This window comes from Sebastes fasciatus, chromosome 16 (assembly GCF_043250625.1).
Source record: "Sebastes fasciatus isolate fSebFas1 chromosome 16, fSebFas1.pri, whole genome shotgun sequence".
NCBI lineage: Eukaryota > Metazoa > Chordata > Actinopteri > Perciformes > Sebastidae > Sebastes > Sebastes fasciatus.
In genome coordinates this window covers 15,586,747-15,608,494 of record NC_133810.1, presented here as the reverse complement: position 1 = coordinate 15,608,494, position 21,748 = coordinate 15,586,747, and the positions used below count along the sequence as shown (strand labels likewise).

The 21,748-nt window shown below is 41.8% G+C and overlaps 1 protein-coding gene across 18 annotated transcripts in view; it reads right to left on the bottom strand.

Moving 5' to 3' along the window:
* The window catches only part of nbeaa (neurobeachin a), a 110,790-nt gene extending 90,507 nt beyond the window's left edge, over positions 1–20,283 (bottom strand). For 13 of the 18 annotated variants that reach the window (XM_074611592.1, XM_074611597.1, XM_074611598.1 and 10 more), the window contains exon 1: positions 19,683–20,282. In XM_074611592.1, the coding sequence (XP_074467693.1) occupies positions 19,683–19,997 (315 nt within the window). In that variant the 5' untranslated portion in view covers positions 19,998–20,282. Of the gene's footprint in view, positions 1–19,682 lie in introns of all 18 variants that reach the window. The other 5 variants (XM_074611600.1, XM_074611601.1, XM_074611611.1 and 2 more) reach the window with 2 other exon arrangements.
* Between the last annotated feature and the right edge of the window lie 1,465 nt (positions 20,284–21,748).

Sequence of the window (21,748 nt, the reverse complement as noted above, 5' to 3'; positions counted from 1 at the left end):
GTGAATGTTTGCTTGGGAAAGCAGAGAGAAATGACAGATAGACAGAGCAGACAGACAAATACAGCAGACTCCTTTCAGCACAACGGACAGCTCCTGCTCTCTCTGCTGACAGATACACTACGGCGAGAAGCTACAGTAGAAAAGAAATCCTTCACTAGGGCTGCAAAAATTCATTGACAAACAACTGAAACTGCAAGTGTACTAATTGCTGTATTAATACCGTCACTATTTTCAAGGACTGGAAGTCTGTGACAGCAAAATATGGCTTTGACATGAAATGCGAAGCTGTGAGAGCTCCACTGTTTGTAGGCGCCGCCGCAGCAAAACAGAACCATACTGTTCAAGGCTGATATTCTCAGAAAAAAAAATATCCAGGTCAGAAACAGACGCACACACACACTACAGGGATTGAGGATTGCAGCCAAGTGATCAAAACTCTGACTTCATCCAACTGCAGTTTAAAATGTCTGCCACCTGATTGGCCAAAGAGGCTTAGTAACGGATCTAGCAATAAAGCCTTGTCACATGCTATCGGACAACAAACAAAACATTATTTTTTTTTCTATTTGATTTACAAAAACAGCACATGTGATTCTCTCACACACGTTATTACGCACATTGTTTACAGATTCACATAACTGTCACGGTTACCAAACTACATGATCAACAGCATCAGAACATCTGCATGAAAATCCATATTTTATTGTGATTTTAATTTGCATCATATTGGTCATTTTGACAGAAAATACTGCAGTTAAAGGGTGTCAAGAGTGAACACATCTAGAGCTGCAATGATTAATCGATAATTTTCGATAATCGATTAATCGGTTTAAGTAATTTTTTAAGAAAAAAAAAAGTTTAAATTCTCTGTTTCCAGCTTTTTTAATGTGAATATTTTCCGGTTTCTTTACTCTTCTATGACAGTAAACTGAATATCTTTGAGTTGTGGACAAACAATATTTGAGAATTTTGAGGACGTCACATTGGGCTTTGGGAAACACTGATAGACATTTTTCACCATTTTCTGACATTTTATAGACCAAACAACTAATCGATCAATCAAGAAAATAATCGACAGATTAATCGATAATGAAAATAATCAGTAGTTGCAGCCCTAAATACATCAGTCAACTACAAATGCAAAATAAGATTCTATAGATAGAGATATTTATGTAAATGTATGTAATGTAAATGCTACCAAATACACACACAAATATGACAGTGTACAGCAAGATTGACATTATACACCAAGAAGGTTGTGTTTTTACCTTGTAGGTAGTTTGTCTGTCAGCAGCACGTCTAAAAATACACGTCTTTACAGATTTTCTATTAAATTTGAAGGACGGACAGCCTGTGAAACAATGAACAACTGTTGGTGGTGATCTGGATCCGGAATTTCTGACATTAAAAGCCAATTACTGCCATTTTTTTGGGTTGGAGATTTGAATTTAAATTCTATGTCTATTCCCTGCAAAAAAACAAATAAACAAAAAAACAATTTAGCATTTCAATTTAGAGTCAGAAAGTATTTGTTTGAGACTAACAGTGTTGCAGAATTGCTTTGAATCATGCCTCCCAGCTAAAATAATAATCCACCACCGCACTTTCTCATGAATAAATTTCCATCCTACTTTATACAACACAATACCAGTTCAAGCTATAGCCTCTTAAACTGAGTTTTTTTTTGCAGTTCATCCAGTGTCATCAAGTGTTAGTTGGGTCCTTCCCAGGAAAAGAAGACAAAAGGAAGGATCAAACAGGACTGAAGATAATAAACATACAAAGCATGAGACTCGTGCTTCAGTAGTGGTAACCACTGTGATTGATTAGATAACACTGGGAACACTGGAATCTGCAGAAAGGCAAACTTCATCTACTGAAAATCAAAAGAAAACCTTTTTACAATTCAAAAACAACATTATATAACAAAATACTCAAAAAATCACCTCTTGCTACGAAGGATGTCAACAAATAAAAATCTTGCAGTTCTTGACTGTGATCTTTGTTAGTTCAACACATAGACTGTATATAAAGATGGACGACATGACAGCTCCCCAAAAGTGAAGCCAAAACATCTCCACTGCCCCCTGGTGGCTGGCTGCAGTATAGCTCATAAATCCCGCCTCCTCCATGTAAGCAGATGGGACATGGGCCAACAGAAGATTTGTTAATTTGATCATATATAGATATTATGGTTAGTTGTTGTGTCTTTCTAGCCAAACAGCTACCGTGGTGCTAACGTAGAAGCTGGGTAGCTCACGTTAGCAAGCTGCGGCCGTGCTCGGCTCGTGATTGGCTCGGGCGAGTGTGTGGGAAGGACCTCAATACCGCGACTCCAGCCCCCCAATCACTACTGACGACCAAATGACGTAAAAATCTCAAGATGGCAGCTGGGAGACACGTCGTCCATCTATATATACAGTCTATGATAGAACACTTGAAACTGATTCCTCAACCCTACACATAAAGAAAAAAATCTAAAAGCTATGGTAGTCAAGGGAACACCTACCCTCTGCCATGGAAATGCCTGGGCCTTACCAGGACAGAAACTGTTATAAGGTATGTGTTACGACCTCGAGATTTATGTTTTAATAGAAAAAGGACCAAAGGCAACTTCTCTCACCGGGGGGACAAAGAGGTCTAGAGGAGAAGAGAGCAAGACAGAGAAAAAGAAAGAGAGAGAGAGAAGTGTCAAGGCACAGAGAGAGAGAGAGAGAAAGAAGAAAGAGCTGAGAGAAAAACTAAGAGGCAGGGAGAAAATAGCATCAAGGAGAGGAGGTGATTGAGAGGGCCCCATTGAATGGACAGCATGAAACAAATGAGACCTGCTTTTGAATTCTACCAGGCACACAGAGGGAGCAGATAGGAGACATAAGGTGTAGGGGAAGGTGTTAAGGCGTTGTCTTTTTGCCCTCTTCTACTCGGAAAAAAGCACATTCTGTCGAGGACAAGAAGCAACTCTATTTTCCTCTCTTTTCATTTTTTTTCCACAAGACAGGCAGTAACAAGGGCATCCTTGTGTGTTATGTCACGGGAGCTGAAGAAGGAAGGACTCAAGGCTGAGATTCGGTGCTTTAACAAGGCCTTCGCACCTCGTCTCCTGACTCGACTCAAAATGTGCTCATTTCAAAAGAAGTTGACAGGAAGTGAAGTCCTACAGGGCATCCTGCATGTTGCTTACACCTCACTGGGCTTATCAGAGATGAAAGTAGAGACAAGACAGCGTGACAGAGAGTTACAAGTCACTATGAGCTCCTTATTCTTCCTGCAGTGCACCTACAAGCAATGATTGGTGTGTATCAAGTGTGTTCACGGATCAAAATTTGGTCTACTGGATGACGAAACAAATGTGTTTCACTTGTCATGTCTAACAGGAAGGCGTATAAATAGCACGATATTACAACGACATTCCACGTGTCATGAGGACGCATTTTAGGCTTTTCGCGTGTCAGTTGCATGCCACGCAACAAAACTGCGGTAATGTCCGCAGTTAGGTTAAACCACTCACTTAGGTTTAGGCTAAAAAAACACTTAAAGCCCAGACACACCAACCAGACATCAAAGAACTTGCAGCGACAAAGGCCGACCGTTGAGTCGCCTCACATTGCCTTTGTCTTGGCCGACAAGTTGCCCTCAAACACACCACAAAGACTACAGCCGACGGCCAACTACCACGTACGTTCTGCAGCTGTGTGAGATGAAATAACTCTCCACACCAGCAGGTGGCGGTAGTCTGTATTCATCATTCAAAAAGGGAAACCGGAAGACTGAGGACTGCCGATATACAAGCCGTTGCTATGATACGTACATGAAATAAAGCGGAAATAAACCATTTTCACACCACTCTCACTCACCCCTTAGCTTCATTCCAGATGGCCATGTCGCTGTGAAAATATTTGTATATTTGAATGATCAGATGAGATGAAGATGAAAAGTGAGAAGAGCCTTCTGTGTGCGCACTCTTGACTTTACTCGTTGGCTTGCTTTCCTCACTTCCGTTTCTCTTCTCGTGCACTGATTCGTTTAAGCTAAACAGCCAATCAGAGTGATTTCTCTCACCGACAGGCGCCGCCACCGATCCAACATGCTGAATCAGCCGAAAAAACTCAGACATGGGCAGACATGGGCAGACTAGAGCCGACGATGCAGGACACAACGCAAAAACTAGGCCGATGAACGCTCACCGATGGCTCCAAACTGTCCGACAGCCGACCGTCTCCTGGTTGAAAGTCCTGTGTTTGTTGGACCCATCCACCTCCCCTCTCGACCACCCTAAGTGGTCTTAATCACTTATTATTCTACGTCACTAGCTCTGATCGTAGCATATTTACATGGATGCTTTTACACTGCAGTCAGTACAAACGTACAAATGACACGCGAACAGCTAGAAAGGTGTTCTTATTGCACGCTAAATGCCTTGTGCAAGCGGGCTGGTCATGTCAGTGCTTCATATCCGTCCATGTGTCTGCCTGTGGGATGAGGCAGGTGTAGACTAGCTGATGCTAAGTTCAAAGGTCAGCAGATAAGCCCCGCAGACCCGACTCCCACCAGGCTGGTGGCAATTCAGGATCACTAATCTGTTTGTTTGGTTTGTTTGAGTGTGTGCGCTGTAGCAGATAGGGTGTGTGCATGCATATGTGTGTGTGTGTGTGTGTGTGTGCACGCGTACACCATCCGCTGAAACAATGGAGAGTACTGTTCCATTGAGCCACAGCTGATGGAGGATAAGAGAGGCCGCAAGCAGCTCCAATGAGTCGCAGTAATCCATCATCATAAGACAGGGTCGGGAATGACACACACACTAATGCAAACTAGGGTTGTAGAGGTTAGTGGAGCATGATGTACTTACTGTATGTTATCGTGCAAAAAGACCCCACACATACTGTACACATACTCATAAATCAAGTTAGACAAATAGTGTAATTCTGAGCAAACACATAGAAACCCATAAGTCTGAATCCAAACTTGCTCTCAACGTATTATTATTTTAAACATTTAGATAAAAACAGTTTTCATTGAGACGTTTGGTGCAACTTCCTTCTCTGTCGAGGTGTTTCTGTGCTACGGGCCTGTCAGTGCATCAGCTTTACTTCAGACTTGTCCTCCGCAGTGGACAGTGGAGAAGATGTGCTGTTTGAAGCCTGTGTTGTTTGAAGTACAGCAAACACAGCGGTAACAGCGTTAGCAGTTGTCAGAAGCTCATGCTTTGGAAGTGAAACCTTGAAAGGGAACCATTTGAAGTTTGCATTTGCGGTGATCAACTAAGATTCAGATCTTTTGCATATTTTGACCAATGCGGAAGTTTTTACATAAACCATATTTTTCACATCAGCTCCTTCTGTTTTTTACCCTGGGAAGTTTGCCTTATTTGCATGCCCCTTAGGGGATCTAATACATTAATACTTTATCTCGTAGCTTCCATTACGATGGAATAATGTGCGAACAGTGCCATCATCCTGGAGGATATTTTCATGGATACTAATGGATAACTAATACATACGAGTAAGCTAAGTAACACTTGCAACTGCAATGAAGTATGAAACTGAGATTGAGTTAAGCTTTAAATGCTACACATCTACAACAAATATCTATTATTCATCAGGTGAGTGGCTGAAATACTGATCACAAGATGTCTCCATTAGGTAGAGAGCTAGTGAAGTCATTCAAAGTTATATGTAGTAGTTGCCGTTCAGAGGCCAATAAGGTAGACCAACAACAGTTCCAGTCTAATTTCTAATCAAATAATATTACTAGGGCTGTCAATCGATTCAAATATTTAATCGCAAGTAATCGCATGATTCCTCATAGTTAATCACGATTAATTGCAAATTAATCGCACATTTTTTTATCTGTTGAAAATGTACCTTATGGGGGATTTGCCAAGTATTTAATACTCTTATCAACATGGGAGTGGGCAAATATGCTTGCTTAATACAAATGTATGTATATATTTATTATTGTAAATCAATTAACAACACAAAACAATGACACATGTTGTCCAGAAACCCTCACAGGTACTGCATTTAGCATAAAACATATACTAAAATCACAACATGGCAAACTCAAGCCCAACAGGCAACAACAGCTGTCAGTGTGTCAGTGTGCTGACTTGACTATGACTTGCTCAAATGTGATTATCATAAAGGGGGCATGTCTGTAAAGGGGAGACTCGTGGGTACCCAGAGAACCCATTTTCATTCACATATCTTGAGGTCAGAGGTCAAGGGACCCCTTTGAAAATGGCCATGCCAGTTTTTCCTTGCCAAAATTTTGTGTAAGTTTGGAGCATTATTTAACCTCCTTCGCAACAAGCTAGTATGACATCATTGGATTACTTGGGTTTTTCTAGTTTCATTTGATACCAGTATCTTCACTCTAGCTATAAAACTGAGCCCGCTACAGCCTAAAAATGTGCAAGTTGCATTAATGCGTTAAAGAAATTAGTGCCGTTAAAATGAATTTGCGTTATCGTGTCAACTTTGACAGCCCTAATATGTTACATGTCCAAAATAAAGCAAATTACTACAATAGTATTAAATATTGTACAACATACATACAGTTCAAGATGCTTCCTTAAAAAGAAAAAGAAAATGATAAGGATGTCAAATGTCAAATTCACTCACAAAACAAAACAAAAACTATTTCCTATCAAAAGGTCATATCAGCACAAAATCCATTCTCAAATATCACAGCCCATTGCCAGCATGCACTCGCGAACTTGAGAGCTTGTGCTTTCGTCCTCAAGAAGGCCAAACAGAGAAAAGAAAAGAAACATTTGATTTCAAAAGGATTGCAGGATTAAGATTTAAAAAGAAACGTCAAGTGCTATGGCAAAGTCTGATATAATATCAGGAAGAGAAATAACCCTGGGGGTTGGGGGGTAGGAGGGTGAGTGACTCAGTTCTGAGTGTATTCTGAAAAACAAATACAGACAGATCCTAAATCATAAATATTAAGTTTGGAGGCAAAAATAAACCCTGTGCAAACCCTGAGGCAAGCAACAAAATACTTTCTAAAGCCATTGGTGTAAAGTTAAATAATACGTGTGCATGATCCATAACAGCGATGGCAAATTAGTGCATTGTTTAACTGAGAATGAACTGAAATTTCCATATGTGACCCCTGTAGTCATACGAAACAAACACAGACTAAGCAAGACCCTTTTGGATCCATACATTAGCTTGATTATAAGACTGTGCTTCTCTGCATTCACATTCGGTATTCCAACCTAATAGTTTTCCTGGAACCAGAGAAGAGGGGAGCAGGGGTGAGGGTTGAGGGAGGGAGGGGAGTAGTGTGGATGATGTGGATGAGGAGGAGGGAGGAAGGGTAATACAGTGAGTCACCGCTGCCAGTTGTTGGCTGCAAAACCTCTTCCTCCACCTCCATCTAGCAGCATATCTGAGTGTGAAAGTGCTGGCAGGAGAGGTGAGGCAAAAACCTGGCTACACGGTATCAATCCCGTTAGTGTACTGATCCCAGCACATAGAACTTCGAGGGATGGGTGAAATCAGTTTATTTGATCATCTGCTCTGCGTCACAGGTACAAATTTAAATTTGTCCAACACTTACTACAATACAACTTATGTTCTTAGTGCTAATTAGCAAATGTTAGCATGCTTGCACGCTAAACATTATACCTGCTTAGCAATGGCATGTTAGCATTGTCAGTGTGAGCATGCTGATGTTAGCATTCAGCTCAAACCACCTCTGTGCCCGAGTACAGCCCATAGACTGTATTTATAGATGGACCACGTGTCTCCACTTCCTCCCACTGTACAAAAGTGAAGCCAAAATATATCCCGGATACAGGAGCTGCCGTCTTGAGATTTTCGCTTCTACTTCACTCAGAGCAGCTGTCAATCACAGCTGTCAATCATGACGTCTCATCCCCTTTTTATAGCATCAAATAACTAATTAAAATCAAACTATTCAGAAAAAGAATCACTTCAACATACATCAGCGTGATAATAACTACCTAAAATGACAGAAACCATCTTTGGCTACAGTCTATGGTACAGCCTCAAAAAGCCACTAGCATGGCTGTAGACTGCCGGCAGCTTTCTTCCCTTGCATGATGCAATTAAGTGCTTTACTGGATGCCACTGCTCTGTATGCTGTCAATTTTGGTGGATTTAGAGTGTTTCTCTCACATTTGTCCTTAGAAAAAATAAGGCACCTTTTGGACTTGTTTCTCCTGCCTCTGGTAAGTAGTTACACCAATCGGTCACTTTGGATTTTTACATCAGATGTGATTACTGGATGAAAGACAATGTAAGTAGAACAGCAACGATTAGTCAACTAATCCATTCAACAGAAAATAATTAGCAACTATTTTGATAATTAATTAATGATTAAAGGAGTTTTTCATGCAAAAAAAGGCCTCTCAAATGTGGACATTTCCTACTTTTCTCAGTTTTATATCATATCAAACTGAATATTTTTGGGTTTTGGACTGAAAAAACAAGACATTTAAAGACATCCCCTTGGACTTTGAGAAACTGCGATGGCCATTTTTCCCGATTTCACATTTTGTAGACCAAACAATTAATCGAATAATCTAGAAAATAATCGTCAGATTAATCAGTAATGAAAATAATCAGTGGTTGCAGCCCTAGATGTGAGCTCTTACAACGTACAAATGTGGTAAAAAAATTCTTTAAAAAGGTGGAGTTAGTGATCCAATACGCTTTTTGTCAAATTCAGCGAGTATCTCCTCACGGTCCGCTAACTGACCGATCTGTGTGTGCGCTGACAAATAATCCGGTGTTCATACACAGCCCTGGCACTGTAGATGGGAAACAAACAAAGTGGCGCGGACCGAGCCACACAACAGCCAATCAGCAACAGGGAGCGTTCGTGCTCGTGCACAGGACAGGAGAAAGACCATGCATGTATAAAGAGAGAGGCAATGGGAACAAGAGGGACGGCAAATGTGGAGGGAGGTATTTGTTTGGGTGATCTTTCTCCAGAATCGCTGACTCCACCTTTAATTTTAGTGGTCGACACTACTGAACGACAGTCATCCCTCTTACAAAATGATATTGTTGAATAAGGTCTCAGTACTCCACAGCAGATTAGGACACTGTTCTTATTTCCCTTGCTGACGTGGACCAGAGCACACAGATCCGACTTTATTACGTGTGCTCAAACCAGCGCCGCCGCAGTGCTCGCCAGGCAGTATCACATCCACAGAAAAAGGGACACAATAAAGCAGCATATTGTGCCGCTGTCTGCTCTATTTAACTAGTTTTCTTTGGAGTGTTCAAAACATTACCATGGCCTTTCTCTTATCAAAATAGGCTGTTTTATAAAAAGCTTAACAATCCTTGTTTAACCCTCCCCTTCATCCACAGCTCTCTGTCATTACTGAAGTGGATTTATTAGATGAATTCCTTTAGGGATCGTAGCGCTCATCTGCATTCACTAGTTAAGAGTCGATTTCATGGGGAGAACATGCAGTCCTGATGCATTGTTCACTCCGTGCAGAATACAGATGGAAGCAATAAGACACTAAAGTTGAAAATGTTTTGGTTTGATAGCGAGCGTCGATCTACTAACCAGTCTAATGTGGTGTTAAATGGCTGGCCGACACTGTTTTTCATGCTGCAGGGGATGTATGGGCATAGCAGGGAGATGCTACATGTCTAGTAGTTCTTGAATATTTAAGCTACACACACACACAAACACCACAAAAGTTTGCTATAATCAACCTTCGGCCACTGCAGTATGCAGCATGATGAATAGCTACACAGTTAGCTATACTTCACAGTAAAGCAGATGTGTTTGTGTGTGTGTGTGTGTGCGTGTGTGTGTGTGTGTGAGGAGCCAAGGGAGAAAGGCGAAGTAGGCCAGCATGAATATAAAATCACCCCTGCCAGGCAATGATGTGGGCTACAAGAAGGAAGGGAGCAGTGTGTGTGTATATGTGTGTGTGTGTGTGTGTGTGTTGGTGTGCATGCTGCCAGAGAAAATGTGCAGATGAAGGTGTAGGAAGACTAAAAGCAAGGGTTTTGTAGGAACACTCATTTATCAACTCTCCGGGATGTTGGGGGCACACAAACACCAGGTAATTCAAACAAAGCAGCTTGTTATAATGTGAGGATTAGTGCATTGTAGGGGTGCCAGACTGACACACACTGACACACACACACACACACACACAAGCAAACAGATGCACCCATAGCAACAAAGCCATGTTTCAACAGCGTGTTTGATCCAAATGTGCCGTATGAAGATTCTATAGAAATGATGACACCCACAACCCCCCCTCGCAAAAATCACACCCACACACACACACACACATTTTAGGAAAAAAACACAAAAGAGCCAGACACAATGGCATGAACCAGCCAGACACAATAGTGTGGAAATAGGGAGCATAGATGAAGAAAAACAAGCTTCCTGTAGCCTTTATATGAATATCAGTGCAGTAATTAATAATTCATTAGGCAGAGTAAAATAGAAGAAGATTTAGTTGATATAAATGTAACTAATTGTGTTAAAAGGCCATATGATATCGTCTGTAGGGATGCACCAATTTAATGGCTGAACATCAGTATTGGCCGATTTTCGCCTTGTTGACTGCAACCGGCCTATCGGCAAATAAGATGACATTAACCGATGGCAGTCGCGATGTTTATATGTTGTGTTGCATTCATTTTTTATGCCGGCTAAATGTTGTGTTGTTAGCTGCTGATTTAATTACATTTAATTTATGCTTCACAAAATGTTTTTGCTGGGTATTTTCATTGAGTAGATAGTTGTATACAGGCTAAAGGGGCTTTTTAAGTAGCTATTTCTCATGTGAAAGAAGGTTACTTTAAAGCTTGTTTCATAAATTTGTACAATTTAATTTGTGCTCATTCAAGATATGAATGAAGGTCTGAATGACTTTATAGAGTGAAGACAGTTCTGTTATTTTTTTTATAAAGAAGACGTCTTTGTTTCCCTGGCACCAAATGGGGAATAAATAACAACAACAAAACATCGGTATCGGACAAATTTTTTATTTTAAACATCGATATCGGCCCATAACTTTGCAATTGGTGCATTCCTTATCGTCTCACATCGATCGCAGGCCCCTGAATGGAATCTAATCTAAATCGTATCGTGGCAGCAAATATCGTATTGTTGTCCAAAGAATCAATATAACATCGTATCGTGATGAAACTTGTGATTAACACTCCTAGATTTGTGACGTCTGATGGTGATTTCTGCATCAATGCAAACTGAATTGTTACAGCAATACTAGAAAAGAGTGTGTAATACCCTCTTTCAGTGTCTGAATTGGAACAAGAAAGGCACCAGTACCCAAATTCATCAGTTGCATGACATGATCAGCGCATGTGTCTTGGATTTATTTATATGTATATGTATATCTTGGTAATATATCCCACTTCAAATGTATTTTTGTGAGCATTTCATTACATACATTAGGCCTACTGTACATACAACATACTGTATATTTCCAGTTTGTACATGAGTGTATATTTGGTTAATAAACACTTTTTTGTAGCTATTAAATCAAATTGTACACAAATATAATATTGCATATACACTACAATAAAACCAAATTAAAATATGATATCTGTTGGCCTACAGATTAGATTGGATAATGAGGAGGAATACCAAAGGCATTTTCAGCGCTGTTTTCTCAGCATTAAGATGTTTTTACAGAGACACAGCTAGACATGTTTAGGGGTACGCACATAGACTCACCAGGATGTGGCACAATAAGAAGTAAGGGTATTCATGTGGACAAAAATCAGAAGTGCCGATACTCAGTACTGGTGAGTGCCGGCCCATTTCAGGCACTGCTCTCTTTGCATGTCAAAGAGGTAAAAAATACAATACAGTATATTTATGTGATAGCTAAGAGCTTCAAAAAGCCATCACAGCTAAACTGCACTACTCAGTCCTATGATTTATTTCTTTCACCGTCTTCAGAAATGACAAATAAGCAAAAATGAAACCGTGAAAGAGCTAAAGTTCCTTTTGCCTCTGTCCTTCAACTCTACCTCCACACTTACAAAAGCATGGCAGACATGTGGTTAACAGAAAATAGTCTCCCTCCAGGCTTTCTTAGCTCAAAATGTGGCAAAGATGAGTGGAAGGAGAAAGTGACTGCAGAAAAAGGAACCAGAGAGGAATGGCGCTGCAGACAGCTCCATTACCTCCTCACAATAGGGATCATCCACATTCATCCACCAGCCGCTCTACCCAACCAGGGATTCAGGGAGCGAGGGACAAGATTACACCGAGGGGTTAGGGAGATGGATGTGCTTAGAGGAGATAAAGAATGGAGAGACAAAGGAAGTAACAAAAGGTGTCGTTAAGCAAGGACGGGACATTTTTTTTCCGTGTTCTCCCCCATTCCCAGAAGGTGTCCTTACCCAAAATCTGACTCGGCTTATCCTCGGGAAAAAAAATCCCGGCATCTGGAAATAGCAGCTAACGAAGGATGAGGAGGAATTTAGAGAAGTGGAGCAGAACTCAGGCGCAGTAAGACGCAGATAGGTCAACGGTTTAGCCTTGATGCTTAACACCTCTTACTTTCACACACATAGAGACTTAAGCTCAAACGGTGTTATGAGTTAAAAACCTGAAATAGAAATTATAATGAAGCCAGGAAAAAGATTAACGTGGCTCTGAAGCAGATCATTACGGGGAATGTTGCTATCAAGAGGATTTGGGGGCGACGTTTGGGTTTTTTCGTTTAAGCGACAACTTAACATTTAGATTTCTAATTGGTTATTTTTCAATCACAAAGTGGAAATGGTTTCCAGATTTTGTCCAGCATGCCTCGGAGTGTGGACTTGCTTTCAAAGAGGAACGCTGCTAACCATGCTAACAAGCCAGTAGAGGCTAATCCAACAGTGTGACAAGTGACTGATGATGAAAAATGGCCAATTAAAACTCAAAATGTCAAGGTGTCTCTAACGGGCTTTGTGCTTTATGTAAAAAAGGGTGCAATGTACTCGGGTCCATGGGGCTCCTACTATATTTCACTCCTCTATCACCAGCAGCAGAGGAGAGGGGAGAGCAGTGATACACACAGCGTGATGAGGCTCCACAGGGGGGGCCGGAACTCATCAGACCCCCGCAGGACGCCATACAGCTGGACCTATAGTACACTCAATAAGAAAAGACGGACCTGAAGGACAATCACAGGCTTTCCAACTTCCCCTTCTGAAACTCTCTCCAAATAGTTCAGCATCTTTCTCCCTCTATCACTCATTCTGCAGTAAAGATCCTTCCCATATCATGTGCTTCTACCTCTCTGTCTCATGCAGGGGTCAGGACAACCCAGCTGTGTGATAGATAGCAAAGTCATCCATGACCTTGCAGTGGAAACCACACCCTCTGTCCTCCACCTCTTCGACAGCACGTACAGTAAGCATGTATGTGAGAGAGAGAGAGAGGGAGGAAGAGCCCGTATAAAAACATTTCGACTTGTTATTTTGTTCCCTGGGTCAGCACCAACACAGTTGTTACTGTTAGCTAACGTTGCTTACTGGCTGTAGCCCCCAGGCACAAACTGACTAAGCTTCTCTGCAGCATTTCGGAAGCTAATCTTTCTCAAAAATAACCCCCAACAGCATCTCGCAGAGGCCTGCAAAACACTTGGTGAAAAACAAAATGTGCATCCTCTTTCTGAGACATTTTTTTTTTTTGTCTTGAAATTTCAGGGTTTCTCTAAACACTTTTCTTCTTCTCTTTACTGCAGCATCAGCCCGAGGCTAATGTTCCCTCGCTCCCCTTCATGAAGACAGGAGACACCAGCAGTTCTGTTCTTAATGCAGAATTCAGTTAAAATAGAACTAATATTACATTTAGAGCTGAAACGAGTGGGTCAAAAAACACCGGACTTTCGCCAAGGGAACCGCTGTTCTTACCCCGTATGAAACCAAACATCAACATTGATTTATTTGTCATGTAACTTACGGACTTATTTTAACCCAAACCACAATCTTTTCCTAAACTAACTAAGTAGTATTGTTGAATAAACCTAACCAAGTTGTTTCCTGTGAAGATGGAAGTTTATTTTGAAAAGACTGTAAGCACGTAACAAGCGGAAACTGACACTTGTTACTGGATATTTGTCACGTGTTGCTTGACATTCGTAGTTTTACTAGTATCTGCCATTTTATAGACTTAACGATTAATTAAGACAATAGTTGGCAGATAGATCAATAATGAAAATAAAGTTGCAGCCCTAATTACATTGTTTTCTGACTTTATTTGGGCTGTTATCTGTTTTCTTACCAATTTAATACAGATTACACAAGAACTAATAAAAGGCTATCCATGTGCACACAGTTTAAAAGGTAGCATTTGGACATAAAATATTACTACAATAATAATAGTATGGACAGATGAGACCACCGCTGAGCTCATTGGTGATCTCGACTAGCCTCTACACTATTTCACACTGTCCGCTATGAATCAGATTTCATGTGAAAATCAGTTGAGTCATTTTACGGCGAAAGGCAACACTGCCTGGATAAAAGCCAGGAAGAAGGGGCACTGACTGCAGCTCTGACACAAAGAGAGATAAAGGCAAATAAACTCGTAGTAACACAAAAAAATGTTGATCAAAATGCACAAAAAGCAACACAAGCACGTGATGAAACAAGCAACGTCCTCTTTGCATAATGGCTGTTTGGTTTCAGAAACGCTGCAGAGCTGGTGTGACATAGAGCCTCTCATCTTGACCATGGTCTCATTAGTCGATGGCGATAATACAAAACCAACACCACAATATATTTGACAATAAAATAGGAATGCTGTGTATAAATTTTTTTATTGTGTGCCATAGCTCAAGTACAACCCAGCATGTACTCTATGTTCCATAACTGAAAAACCTTAAAAAAAAAACGTCATAAAACTGCAAATTTCAAATAAACTTCTACTCTATTTATGCGAAAGTCCATCAATGATCATTTTCTATGCACACTAGCAAGCCTGCTCATTATTCATTGGTCTATTTAAGACTATTAGTGGGATGCTTGCTATGAGAGTCATCTGCACACGGTGACGCATTGTTATGCCCCTGCATAGCCATGCAAGCAGATTACAGTGCTGCAGGGAAATAGTTAGCCTCTGCCCTGAGTGTGCAGCCGCAGGGTAAACTCGGAAAACAGTTAAACTGATGGTTCAAACCACCTCAGGGCAAAATAGCATGTCACATAATAAGTTTTGAAATTGGGTGACCTATTCCTTTAAAAATCAGTGCGGTATAAATCAGAATGCCAATGTCACTGCACTCCAGACGGAGGGTCAAGCAGCGTTTGACACATTACAAAACACGTTTTTTCCTAATGCTGCCATACTTCTTTACTTTTCCTCATCTTCATTTGACTTTCTTTGGTTGTATATCCTTCAGAAACATCAATGGGTTGTTACTGTATGTCTCTGTGTGTGTCTGAATTTTGTACTTTATGGGTCTGTGCGTGTCAGACTCGGTGTGGTGCGCTGACTGCTGGCTGTGGACTCGGTATCAGGTGACCTTGGTGATTGTGGAGTGTGTGGACAAGAATAATGAGACGTTTGCTAACAGAGACGCAGTGGGACCACTAAAGGGGCTCAGGTGGGGATTGACACTGCCAGAAGATATTGCATCGGACCAAGAAGGAAGGTGAAAGTGAGAATGAAAGGAAAAGAACGGGCATTGGAGACAGAGAGTGAGGCAGAGAGTGTGTCACCAATCTTTTTCTATGCCAGACAAACACTCCATTTTGATCCCCCAAAAAAAGCATAACAACTAGATAAAGCCGTCTATAAATAAGCCCAGCTGGTGCCGTACTAAGGCAAGACTGACAGTACTGCCTGTAGAAATATACCTCTCGATTCTTCAAATAAAGATAAGACGGTACAGTTCAGATAGATCACATGTCAACCCTATTCCTTCTGTCAACAAGCATTCCTCCTCACCTGGCTTCCTCCAACATTCAACATCACAACATGTCAAAGCAAATAACCACAGCGTGCTGGGCTAGAAGAAGTGGACCATTAACTTAAAATCTGAGGTTTCAATCCACAGAAGCACCAGTGCAGGTAGGAAACCAGTAAATGGGTCCATCAGCACACCATAAAGTATCCTCTCCTGTAGAGTGTCGTGTTTTATAGTGGTTCCCAACCTTTTTGGCCTGTGAACACCACACACAAAGAAATGTCTACTTGTGACCCATCATCGCCAGCTGAATATGTCTATGGGTTACGACAAGCTCGACCAAAAAGATAGTTTGTTGCCCTGTTTCATGTAGATCATTTTTAAGGGTGTGAAAATGTAAAATTCAGCAATTTCCAAGTAAAAAAGCAAAGATTAGAGGAAGATATTTAATTATTTATCATCTAATGACCCCTCAGATTTATCAACTACGGTACCCAAAAGGCCTGACATACATCACTACACTTCAATGCACAGACAGGTGACAAATTAAAAGCAAAAAAAAAAGAAGAAATGAGAGGAGCAACAAAACAAATGCAGATGCGTCCACGGTGGACTTCTGTAGTTGTTACGTTGTTTCCGTACGTATTTTACTCAGTTTATGTACTTATTTCAAGCTCAACTATGATGTTTTTCCCAAACCTAACTGAGTGTTTTTGTTGCCAAAACCTAACTGCGGACGTTACCGTAGTTTTGTTGCGTGGTGTACAAATGACTCGTGAAAAGCGGCGTACAAATAACACGCAAAATGGCTAAAATGCATACACCTGACACACGGGATATCCATGTAATGTTGTGGTATTTATACGCCTTCCCATGAAACCGGCAACATGAGTATGAAAATGAAGCCTTCACAACGACCAGAACTCAATCCAGCTGAACACCTATTTATGGGAGATTTTGGAGTGTCGTGTCCAACATGCTTTCCACCCAAAATTAGGGAATATCTTTTAGAAAAATGGTTCATCCCTCAAAGTAGAGATCCAGAGACTTGTATAATCTGAGGCGAGGAGCATTGAAACTAGTCTCATGGTGACCCATCACCTAACACAATCAATTGTACGTAAACCAAGCTAATTCACTGATGATCCCACTAAAATTGAGCTGTACTGGTGTGCAGCTTTGTTTTAGCTATGCAGTGCTGTTTCGCTTGTTGTTGCTATTTAGTACTAGAGTTCCTCAATCCATGAAAATATTAGCTCATAATGGGAGACAAACAGACAAAGAAAGAGCGTGAGAGATAGAGAGAAACACTGTGGAGAGAGTACTGTGTGACAGAAGTCCGGAAGTGGAAAGCAACACCAGGTGGTCGAGCGTCTGGAGGCAGGCAGTCAAAGAGCAGTGTTGCCTTGACAACTGTGATGCCTTGTTGATGATAATAACTGAGCACCTCGCCACCAGCAGCCCACTCACAAATAATGCAAGTGTGTCTATACTGCATGTACTACATTAAAAACTATTATTACGTTATTAAAAAAACAATAGCACGCCTTATGTCGCTGGCTACACAGTGTTCTGTATCAGCATCGGTACAGCCAGCGTTCTGGCCTTGAGTTGATTATTATTGTCTTCTCTCTCCTTTTCTTCTATTTCTTTCTAGAGACAGCACAGTTCATCACTCGCCAAAGGCCAGCATCACGCCGTATAGAAGAGGGAGCATATCTGATCCAGCCGACAAGCCATCTGTTCACCAGAGCCGCAGTGGGATCTGATCAATACGGCCACGGTGGACGGTGAATGTGGCTGCTGTGGTCTCCCACATTGACTGGAATAATGGATCAGCTTTTGGGTCACAGTGGACTCATTGTACCAGCAGCATGACCACTGAGGTTCCTGCCTCCACACCTCTTTGTTTCAACTCTTTTTAATTAAGGAGCTGGGCAACAGAATTCCCTAACAGGCTTAGCTATTGGCAGCGTCGCAACCCACAACTGATTGTTCAATTCAGGATTTAGCAAGTAAAGCTTTGTATGGACAACACATAGCGCTTTAATTTGTCAGGGCCTTTGTGTGTTAATGCATCAGACCAACACTCATAGATAAAGTGTGAGCCTCTAAACGCAGGTATTTATGTAAAATGGGGGTACATTTCAGTTGAACGCTCTGATGAGCTGATATGGACCAATCCAGAGTCCTTTCCTCTTCCGCTGCATCAGCTGGTGATTTCTGAGCACATAGCCACTGCAGCATCCTACCACCTCATCCTCCTCCTCCTCCTCCACTCTCTCTCTTCTCCTCCCCCACCCTCCATCAACCCCCTCTCCTCCTCCTCCTCCTCCTCCTCCTCCTCTCCACCTGCTTTTAAATGCATGGCGCTGCCCTGCCAGGCCAGTCTATGCAGGCAGCATCTCTCCTCTCATCCCCTCCAAAGTGAAGGAGGAGGAACAGGATGGATGGTTATCAGCCTGTGCAGCTGGGTGGGTGTTGGGGGGTGTAAGGGAAGGAGACAAGGTCGGAGTGAGCCTGCAAAGCACCCCTGCTCATCCGTGTAGTACCAATAATCGATTGGGAGATGAGAGGCGACCTGAATCCGGATGGCTCACTAGTCTGACTGGAAAATGGTTTAGCCCAGCTTGTAGGCTGTCCTGCTCCAAGCATCCAGCGAGGAGTAAATAGGCCATCAGCTATACACCAAAAAACCCTGAAATAGTCAAGCACTGCACTGGAATCAGGTTATAAATTATGTCTACATTATTCTTCTTCCTCAAAAGAGAATGAGTAATGATCAGAGAGCCCCCCTCTTTCATGGAAAGATATGTAACACCACCATGCAGTACACGCCATCTCCTGATGCATGGAGGAGGGAAAACAGCCTGGCAGCAGCATCCACACGTCCTATATCCTCCTAACACATTTGTCTTCCACACACAACGTCTGCTGTACATTTTTGCTCATCTGTTTCATAAAGGGAAACACCAGGCAAGTCAAAAAAAACAAAACCCTGGCTGGATTAAATCCTCTCATGTGTGGGGCAGGCCCAGCATCACCGAGGATGGAGGATGATGGAGGATGGTGGGGGGGTGGCAACATATATCTGATCCATAAATAAAATGATGCACAGCACAATATAAAGCAGTGGCCACAGTCACATCACTGCTTTGCGCACAGGATGCAGCTAGGGCCCTGCCTTCTTCAACAATAGGCCTATGCATAATTATGAGCCATACATATGTCGATGGATAGCATAATGCTAGTCGGCCTTTGTCCGATTGATTTTGTTTTCGACAGATTTCCTTCTTTATAGGAAAAACGGAATAATTGGGTCTTGGGTGTTGTGCGCAATATTGTACCCATTTTGTTCCAACCTGCCTCATGCATCACTTCAGGGTACATATCAGGGTCAGGATCCTGCATATACTTTCCATCTTAAACCACTACAGTTTGACTGCAAATGTGTTTTGCACCGCAAACTGGTCATTTTAGTCAACAATGGCTGGTGATTATAGACTCCCCTTCATGTCTTATAGTGGGGTCACATGCTTCATTCAGCTCTTACAATAATACACCTCCAGTGCTATTTTATCCCCACAACACCTCTCATGTTATGCTGCTTTTTATCTGCAGAAAGAAAAAGATCCTCCGAGCAAACAAATGACATCATCCTCTGGAAAGCAGCCACGGCGGGAGTGAAGAAGCATCGTAAATAAAACATAGGACACACAGTGATTGTGCTTCTCTATTATGGCTACTAGTTTTTTTGCTATTATAGTGCTTTTTCCAACTAACTCACCAGGTTCAGCACCGTCTCCACGATGTCCCTGTTGCTAACCTCGCCGACCTGGATCAGGCCCACCAACACGGCGAATTTCATCTGGATATTCCTGATCGGGACGGCGGGGTTGATCACGCCGGCCGGGAGGACCATAGAGCCGGCTGAAGACACCATCCTTTCCCCGGTGGTGGTGACGGTGGTGGCGGTGGTGGTGACGGAGCCAGCGCCCGCGGCGACCTGCTGCGGCTGCACGGAAGAGCCCGGAGGAGGAGGATGCGAGTCTGTGTCCGTGAGCGAAGAAGCAGGTGCTGAAACCGGCTTCTCGCTCGACATTTCCCCTTGGAAACAGTGGAGGAGAGGAGCGGTCGCCGCTGTCTCTCACACCTGCTGCCGCACAACAACCATCCACTGCGCAGGAAAAACAAAGAACGAGCGCGGCGGTTCAAAAATTCAACCCTATCCTCCTGAAAATGTGTAGGGATTCATAGGGCTGGAAAAACAAGGGATGGAGGTTTGACAGAATGGTTTCTCTCTCCTCTCTCTTGTCTCTCTCCCTCTCTCATTGGCAGGTTGCAGTCAGTGCGGTCGTCGAGGAGAGAAACGCCATGTTGACGCCCCCTGTCTGCAGCAGCGCGCAAATAGCCGCGCAGGCGCACTACGGGCGAGCTTTCTGGTTAGTGGGTGCTGAAGCAGAATAACATGGAGCCATCCATGCATGCATGGGTTCATGCAGAGCCCAGCACAGCACCTAAACAACTTTTATTGTTTTTTAATTTGTGTTTTTAATATTTTATTTATTTATTTATTTATTTAACCTTCCTGTTGTACCCGTTTTCAAAATTCACTATATCATAAATATGGATTTCTTTCATCTAATTGCCCCAAAATAACATGGGTGGTTCCCTACTATATGGTCTTTGCAAAAACAGTTAATGACCACTACTTTCGTTGAATTCTGGGTGTTTTATTCTAATTTATAGCATCTGTGGTCAATTTTTAGGACCACAGGTGTCATTAAAAATAATGGTTTCAAAACAATATTCTAACTAAACTTTTACATCTACCCATCTGTGATAATCCATCAACATAATGGTCCTCCGATAGTCAAAATTCATAATTTCTGCTTTTTTTAAATAAAAAATTAGGTAGAATTTCCCCAAAATTAGGTTTATTAACCTTAAATTCCCCCAAAAAAGGGTAAAACTTGTGGTATTGAGTTGGAATGAAGTCGACCAAAAAGGTGTAACACAGAATTGGGTGATAATTTGTAGTGTATGATTTATAAACAGTCAAATCGGATTGGGTCAATTTTGACCCGGGAAGATAAAAGTTGCATGGTCGACGGGAAGACAACGGGAGGGTTAACCTTTATTTAACCAGGTAGTACTCATTGAGATTAAGAATCTCTTTTGCAAGAGAGACCTGGCCCAAGACAGCTGCATTTAAACATACATTAAAGTTTCAGACGCCACAACTTAAAACAAATGCAAAATAAATACATAGCATAATATCATACAAAACACATTAAAATCAAGTGTTTGAAGCCAACGTTAAAGTGAAAAATATTCAGACACACAGACAGCTCCCGACTGACTCTGCTTCTAGGTCTTTCATTAATGTTTTAAATTCATCAAAAGTAATCAGATTTCCCAGTTTCAACTTAATGTGGAATAGTTGAAGAAAAGCTGAATACAGAGATTTAAAAATAATAAATACTGGTATAGGCATATTATGGGTGCAGTTAATGAAGGGCAATTCAGATTGAGTTCAAACAGTTTAGGGTGTCTGGCTTCCAGACGGTGGCTGTTTATATATTCAGAAGCCATCCATCTGTCCCACTTAATCGCTGTCCCTAGTTTAACCTTTGTTTCCTCGTTAAGCATCACAGGATTGCTCTCCTGACACTCATCTCAGGACAGATATATATATTTTTTTCCAATGCCCCCCCACCTCTAACTTCCTTCCCTGCAATCATGGTCACTGTTTGCACACACCTTCTTACCTCACCCCCGCTCTTCTTCATCCTGCTCATGCCCTCTGTTGAAGATGTGCCCTAATGTGGAATATATTATGCTTGAACTATG